At 44.1% G+C, this 8,458-nt stretch overlaps 1 protein-coding gene across 1 annotated transcript; it reads left to right on the top strand.

Moving 5' to 3' along the window:
• The first annotated feature begins 229 nt into the window (after positions 1-229).
• LOC127503360 (olfactory receptor 13H1-like) lies at positions 230-1,679 on the top strand. Its single transcript, XM_051877049.1, has one exon. The coding sequence runs from the start codon at positions 633-635 to the stop codon at positions 1,677-1,679; it is 1,047 nt and encodes a 348-aa protein (XP_051733009.1). The 5' UTR covers positions 230-632.
• Positions 1,680-8,458: the final 6,779 nt, after the last annotated feature.

Raw genomic sequence — 8,458 nt, 5'->3', positions numbered from 1 at the left:
TCTTATAGGATAGAGAAATAAAAAAGAAGAATGTAATTAGTACAAACAAAATAGGATTCCAGCTCCTTCTGTGCTTGGATCCTGAAACATCTTTACAGCACATTACAGTACAAGCAAACCTGATCAGTACTCCACCAAAGAGAATTGTTTTACACTCTAAGGAAATGACGACAAAACAGTTTGTGTGTGATACACATATAAAGTGGGCAAGCCAGCTCTTCTGAAACACATCACGGTTTTGCTATTGAATCTCTTGATTACCAAGTTAAAGGGGATGTGACAGCAGTGTGCCACTATATATTAAACTAAAGTGACAACTGTTTATCTATTAGTCATCTAACTTGGTAAGTATACATATTTTAGTGGGGTAAACAATTTAAGGGTGAATTTTTTTTTTTTAATTATCAGCAACTATCAAATATTTCATACCTGCTGCTGTGAATAAGTTTATGAGAATTACTGGCGTGGGCAAATATTGTTCTTTTTTGACCACAATGTGAAGATTTTTATTTTTTTCCTGACAATGTTTTTACTTTTGTCTTTGTTTATTACTTTGATATTACATACTGTATGTGCTGCATTAAGTCCTGTTCTGACTCTGGGCTGTTTCACAAAAGCATCAATAGCCTAAGATGACTATAGAAACCACAATCTACTCCCTCAACAATCTAAGGCTTATACAATGCTTTTGTGAAACGCAGCCCTGTACTCTAATACATGTTTTGTTTATGTCACAGATGGACAACCTGACATTCAGATACAGCATACTCTTAATGGAGGGACTACAGGTTACACATCTGTCCAGTCATCTTGCATTCATCCTTTTTTTGCTTGCTTACATATTTATTATAATATCTAACACTGGGATTTTGATTCAGATCTCAGTGGAAAAAAGGTTACATCAGCCTATGTACATTCTTTTCTGCAATTTGCCACTGAATGATTTATTAGGTACAACCGTTCTTTTTCCACGCTTGATGAGTCATATTTTTACAGACCCCTCTGAGCGCTACATCACATATGTGGAGTGCACTATGCAAGCTTTTTTTGGACATGTATATGCAACCGCATCCCACACTATTCTAATGGTCATGGCCTTTGACAGATATGTGGCCATATGCAAACCATTGCGATACCCAACTATAATGAGCAATAATATGGTGGTTAAACTGTCGGCAGGAGCCTGGGGTGCTGCAGTAGTGCTGGTGGGAATTCTGATCGGCCTCAGTTTACGTCTGTCTCACTGCAGATATGTGATTCAAAATCTGTTTTGTGACAACGCTTCACTATTTAAACTGTCCTGTGAAAATACAGTGATTAATAATGTATATGGATTGACTTTTACTGTGGTTTTACTCACCTCCTCACTGGGGTGGGTGTTATTGACATATCTCAGAATAGCGATGGTATGCTTCAAAAGCAAAAACAAAGCAACCAACAGCAAAGCAATAAAAACCTGCAGTACTCATCTGGCTGTTTATGTAATCATGATGGTTTCTGGATTCACCACAATTTTTCTTCATCGTTTCCCTGCATACTCTGACAGTAAAAATGTATCTAGTATTATTCGCCATGTTATTCCACCAAGCTTGAATCCTATAATATATGGTTTACAAGCCAAGGAAATAAGACAGAGATTGTTTAAACTTATTTATAAAAGTAAAGTTAACTCAATGTGATTTTTTGTTACATTACAAATATTTTGTTATATTTCAAATTTTCTTTGAGTGTTATAAAGCTTAAACCGTAAATATACATTGGTCTACATATATATATGACCACATTTTCACATTAGAAAGATGAGGGTAATTCTAACAGCAAGTAAATATGATACAATATATACACGTTTATATATCATATAGTTTTTTTTTTGTTGTTGTTGTTCCATTTTCATGCTTTTCCCCTGTCTTCAGTTTCATAGTCAGTTTTCTAGTTTGTTAATTGTTTCAGTTCTCCTTGTGTGCCTGCCTGTTTGCCGGTTTATTGACTTTTGGTCAGAGCCAATACCAGCCCCTGAGCAGAGTCCAGTGATGGCTCCAGCCCCTGAGCAGAGTCCAGTGACGGCTCCAGCCCCTGAGCAGAGCCCAGTGACTGCTCCAGCCCCTGAGACCACTCCAGAGCCCAGTGACGGCTCCAGCCCCTGAGACCACTCCCGAGCCCAGTGACGGCTCCAGCCCCTGAGTCCACTCCAGAGCCCATTCCAGCCCAGACAGCCGTAGCTCTGCCCAAGAAAATTTTGTGGGGGGGCTACCTATGGCCAAGGAAGCTGTTCCTGAGCTGCCGGCTCCACCCTGGCCCCCTGAGCTGCCCGCACCGCCATGGCCCCCTGAGCTGCCCGCACCGCCATGGCCCTCTGAACTGCCCGCTCCTCCCAGGATCCCTGTACCACCAGTACAGCCCTGGAGGCTTACCTGCCTGTTTGTCTCCTTGGTTACTGATTAATTAGGGTCTTCAGTTCAATTGTGTCTTATTTTAGTCTCGTTAACTCTTGTTTGCTGTGTATTTAAGCCTTGAGTTTCAGTCTGTCCTTTGTCTAGCTTTGTGATTGTTATGTGGTGTTAGGTAGTTACTTTCCTGTGTTTTTTTTTTTTTGTTTGTTTGTTTTGTTTTCCCTTGTTCCTAGTATCTTGGAACTCTTGAAAAGTGTTCTTGAAGATATCTCCTTTGTTGTGCATTGAAATACTGCAACATCCATCATGACAATAGCATATGAATGACTATAATATGTGTAACTATAATATAAAGTGAAGAAAAATCAGTCAATATAATAAATATATATTAAATTGCTTCACTTTTTTTCTTTTTTTCTTTTTTTTTTTTTTCCCCCGAAATATTTTAAGTGAAAATAACATGCCCTACTTCAGGTCAGAGGTGAAGAAAGCATGAATAAAACATTAAGCATAAAAGGAACATATTTGAATTGCAATTAAGTAACATAAAATGCCAAATAAAAAAGAGAGAGAGAAAAAAACTTTCCATAATCATGATTTTCATTAAATTTAGTACAAACTTGGAAATGTCATGCAACCACATTGATCTAAACAACATTGTGGACTCTGTAATATTTAGATAAATGTCAAGCAGGACAGAGAAGTTAGTTCCCTTTCGATGGAACTCGTGCTGCGTCGATGATGACGCTTTGGGGAACGCCTTCAGCATGACAGCGTCTGAAGCATATGTGCAAGTAGTCCAATCCTGATTGATGCTGCGTCACCTAGTGACGTGTGACAGTGTAACGTGGAAGCTACAAAGGGAAGCCAGCAACACAGTAACATCAGCTTTTGCTCTTCAGCAAGCGCTCTGTGTCAAACTGTCAGTCCTATTTGGCCTATTTGTCCTGTAGGAACTTGAAATGTTAGTAATAAGCACAGTTGAAAGTGTGTGTCTTCCTGCCCGCACTTGCATTCCCCGCGGCATCTGATGTCGTGGGGATCGCAGAGGAGCTTGAGACCGCTTCGGTGCTTTCTTTTCCCTCATCGGCCAACTGCTCTGCGGCTTCTTCTGCCTGGTGCGGGAGCCCGATGCTGAGTTGTCTGCATCTGAGGACGTGGATGTGCTCAGTGTCGATGCAGGGGAAACCACACCTATGAAATTACGGAAGGGGGCTGGCTGTGTTCATTCAGAAATAGTGTTTCAGTCTCGCGCATGTTATAGCACTATATATCAAATGCGGAGTGTGTTATTCAAGCTTATTTTGTGCATGGATTTACAACAGCATGTCACTATGTGCTGATGATCATGGCCTCTGACGTATATTTAGCTATGTAATCCATTGTGATACAACTATCAGCATTGTGATAAAACTATCAGCATTTGCTTGGAGCCTGGCCATTCTTTTAGTGACAATTATGATAGGACTCACTCTGCGTCTCTCTCACTGTAGGTATAAAACTGAAAACCCATTCTGTGACAATTCCTTGCTGTTTAAACTGTCCTGTGAAAATGTGTATTGTCATAAATAATGTCATAAATAATGTGTATGGAATTATGTATACTGTCATTGTACTCAATCTGTCAGTCTCTCAGTATTTTGTTTACGTACCAAAGAGACAAGAAAAAAGATTGTAAAACACTGGTGGTAGAAAATAGTGAATTGCTCAATGGATTATCCATCTTCATAAAATATTCCATATTATTTTAAAGGATTTTGTGTATGTGAAAATAATATTTAGCTAAGAATATCTGTAGTACTGCAACAATGCAAACACTGTAACTTTGTTCAGTAATCAAAACCTTTTCAGTATTTATCAGGTGTTTGTATGGGAATTGTTGATTTAAAATGTAAACTAATTTAAATTAGGTTGAAGGCAGTTATTACCCGAGGGGGAAAATGACAAGAAAAGAGCACATGTTCATTTTTGCTCACTACAATCACAAAAAGCAACTTGGGAGGAGGAGGGAACTGAGACGTTATGTCGATACTGACATAATGGGATCTCATCCGGGAGCCCAATCACCTCTAAGTGGTACAAAACGAGCCAATCGAGATTGGTCAGTGAGATTTACATGCCAAGCCACACCTACCCGACACATACGGGTATAAATAGGACCGGCATACTCACTTCATTAATATTTTGCTATCTCAATTCCTACGTTTTCAGCCAGACCAAAACGCCAGGGAAGCGTTTGCAGTCCCAAGGGAGGGGAACGCTACGGAGACCACACCCTGCCGATGGGAGGTAATGTGTGGGAAAACACATATGGACTGTCCCGTGGGGCAGTACTACATAAGGAAGATCTCTGAGGTAGGTCCTACCTAGCGAGGGAGGAAGGCTACAGCACAGAGACAGGGCAGAGCAGAGCCGCCCAGGGAAAGACACGGGTTTACCAACAGGGAAACCGTACCGTGGACAATACTAGGGCTGTGTATTGTCAAGAATCTGGTGATACGATACGTATCACGATACAAGGGTTACGATATGATATATTGTGATATATTGCGATACTGTAAGAAAGGCAATATATTGTGATATTTCTGGCATCGGGATGTTTAGTGAGCTCTCAGATTCAATGCATTTCCCGAGCTTTGATTTTAACATGGCCTATTTTGCAAACGATGTGATTCTTGTCGATCTCCTTAGTGGTTTATTTATAGTTGAAGCTGAAATGAATCCACACTTTAGCTCTGTACACCGCAGTGGGAGCTGGAATAATTCTATCGTCTTGTGAGCTGGGTTTACTAATGCTAGCAATGCATGGACGGACCTTACTCTTCTCCGCATAAGTTTGCATTCTGAGATAACACTGCCATCAAGAGGTTGGGTTTAAACTGAACACAAATCCACGAATCTTGGATGTAAATAAATAATTTAATAAATATCGATACAGCGTTTTTGAGAATCGATACAGTATCGCCAAACATAATATCGCGATATTCAAGTGTATCGATGTTTTCTTACACCCCTAGACAATACACATATGGGGTTACCTGAGGGGAACCACATCATATGGGCATCTAGCCAAGTACAAAGGCTGACCAACCGGGCATGCACACGAGTACTGGACATGGCATCGGACACCTCCGCCACATCTGACTGCCGCAAGATGCAGGAGGAACTCCACAGGGTTCACCATCTGGGGAACTTAACTGAGGAGCAGGATAAGCGTTCGCATCCTCTCCTCAGAGGGGAATGGCGCAGCAAGCGAGAACCCGTGGCTACCTACTTGCAGACAACACACAGGAGGACACCAGGTCCACTCAGAGATTATAAAATCTTGCAAATGTGTTCGGTGTTGCCCAGCCCGCAGCCCTGCAAATGTCTGGTAGAGAGGCACCGTGTGCCAATGCCCAGGGAAAGCAACACCCCGAGTGGAGTGAGCTCTCACCCTTAGGGGGCACAGCTCACCTTGGGACTGGTACGCCAAGGTGATGGCATCCACAACCTCTGTTTGGAGACAGCCTTTCCCTTCTGCTGACCTCCAAAGCAGACAAAGAGCTGCTCAGAGCTTCTGAAGCTCTGTGTGTGCTCCACGTACACGCGCAAAGTGCAAACAGGACACAGCAACGCGAGGGCTGGGTCTGACTCCTCCAGGGGCAGAACTTGCAAGTTCACCACCTGGTCCCAAAGGAGAGTGGCGGGAACTTTGGGCACATATCCAGGCCGGGGTCTCAGGACAACGTGAGACACAGCTGGCCAGAATTGTAGGCACGATTCGCTGACCGAAAATGCTTGCAGATCCCCAACCCTCTTGAAGGAAGCAAGCGCAGTCAGGAGCACTGTCTTCAAAGACAGATGTTTAAGCTCAGCTGACTCAAGGGGCTCGAAGGGAGCTCTCTGAGGGCCCACCAGGGCGACAGAGGGGTCCCAAGAGGGAACAAGGCGAGGCCTAGGAGGATTAACCTCCTGGCACCTCTCAGGAACCTGATAATCAGGTTGTGCTTTCCCCGTGACCTGTCACCGACCATATCGTGATGTGCTGTGATGGCAGCCACATAGACCTTTCAAGGTGGAGGGAGACAGCCTCAGACCCAAGCCACCTTGAAGAAAGGAAAGCACAGAGCCGACCGGGCATTTCCAGGTTTCTTCCCGGCGGGAAGAACACCACTCAGCGAACAGACTCTACTTCAGGGCATAAGCGCGCCTCGTAAAGGGGGCTCTAGCCGAAGTGGTAGTATCAACTACCACTGTTGGTAGGCCATATAAGTCCTCCGCGTCCCATCCAGAGACCACACGTGGAGGTTCCAGAGGTCAGGACATGGGTGCTATATGGTGCCCCGTCCCTGAGAAAACAGGCCCTTCCTCAGGGGAATCCCCGGGGGAGGGGCTGTCGCAAGAAGCACCAGCTCTGGGAACCAGGTCCTCGTCTTCCATGACCTTGCACAGAGTCTGTGCGAGAAGGCTCACTGGAGGAAATGCGTATTTGTGTAGGTCCTGGGGCCAGCTGTGTGCCAGTGCGTCTGTGCCAAGGGTCCCCTCAGTCAGGGAGTAAAACAACTAGCGGACTCCTGGGAGGCAAACAGGTCCACCTGTGCGTCTCCAAATCAGCACCAAATCAGCTGGACCACCTGGGAGTGGAGTCTCCATTCCCTCAAGAGCGTGAGCTGTCGTGAGAGCATGTCGGCCACATAATAGAGCTCGCCCGGGATGTAAATGACCCGTAGCGACCTGATCCGCTGCTGACTCCAGAGGAGGAGTTGCGGGCGAGTTGCGACATGCGATGGGAGCGTAGACCATCTTGATGGTTGATATACGGTACAGTTGATGTGTTGTCCGTCCGGACCAGTACATGCTTGTCATGCAGCAGCGGTCGATACCGGCGCAAGGCAATGAGTACTGCTAGCAACTCGAGGCAATTGATATGCCACTGCAGTTGGGGTCTTATCCAGGAGCCCAACGCAGCATGCCCGTTGCATACAGCACCCCAGCCGGTGGTGGAGGCTTCTGTTGTGACAACAACATGTCTGGACACTTGTACTTATAAGCAATGTCCGACCACGGGCTGAACATATGGCGACAACTCTGTGTGATGACCACACGGAGCATGCCACGGTGCCATGCCCACCTCGGGATTCGGCTGTGTAGCCAGTGCTGAAGCGGTCTCATATGCATCAATCTGAGTGGCGTGACTGTGACTACAAATGCCATATGCCCCAGGAGCCTCTGAAACAGTATCAGTGGAACCGCTGTTTCACGCCTGAACATATTCAGGCAGTTCAGCACCGACTGTGCGCGCTCGTTGGTGAAATGCGCCGTCATACTGATCTAGTCCATCTCCATACTGAGAAAAGAGGTACTCCACGCAGAGAAGAGCTTGCTCCTTTCCCAGTTGACCCAAAACCTCAGATGGTTGAGATGGCTGAGCACTAGGTCACTGTGTTTGCATAACTGATCTCAAGAGTGAGCCAGAACGGGTCAGTCATCAAGATGCGATGATTTGGGGCCCTGGAGAAGCTTTGACATGCCCTGACATTTGTGCTTTTTTCAGTTGTTCATAAACATATTAATGGAAAAGGTGTCATTACACTGTATTCAGCACGAACTAGGCTACCATAATATGTGAGGAACGTGTATGTACATGTTTGTATTTTTGAAGGAATAACGTTTATGCATGGTTATTGAAAAACAAAAAACTTAAGTCACTGAAATAAGGCCAAAAAAAAAATATTATATATGTGTTCCCAAGACTTCTGGGTATTGGAGGTTGTAGACTAGAATTTTTGCTTCAAAATGATGTAAAAATTATCCTGCCTACTTGTTCATATAAAACAATATAGAGATTTAAATTTTGTAAGACATAGTATGCATGGAGGTGTGAATCTTCATGAATAATGCTGTGATTCACACCTGAGAAGACAAAGACCCGCATAATGACCTGCATAATGACCCGTATAATGAGCCCTTTCAGTCAGGTAGGCTATGTGAAAAAACCCTCTGATAACAGGATCACATCAGCTATTGTATTAAAGTTAATATAATGTCCACTCAAGACAAAAAAACATGATTTTTGTGATCTCTGT

This window comes from Ctenopharyngodon idella, chromosome 21 (genome assembly GCF_019924925.1).
Source record: "Ctenopharyngodon idella isolate HZGC_01 chromosome 21, HZGC01, whole genome shotgun sequence".
NCBI classification, from domain to species: domain Eukaryota; kingdom Metazoa; phylum Chordata; class Actinopteri; order Cypriniformes; family Xenocyprididae; genus Ctenopharyngodon; species Ctenopharyngodon idella.
Note: the sequence above shows the minus strand (reverse complement) of the source record. Positions and strands in the feature narration are given on the sequence as shown.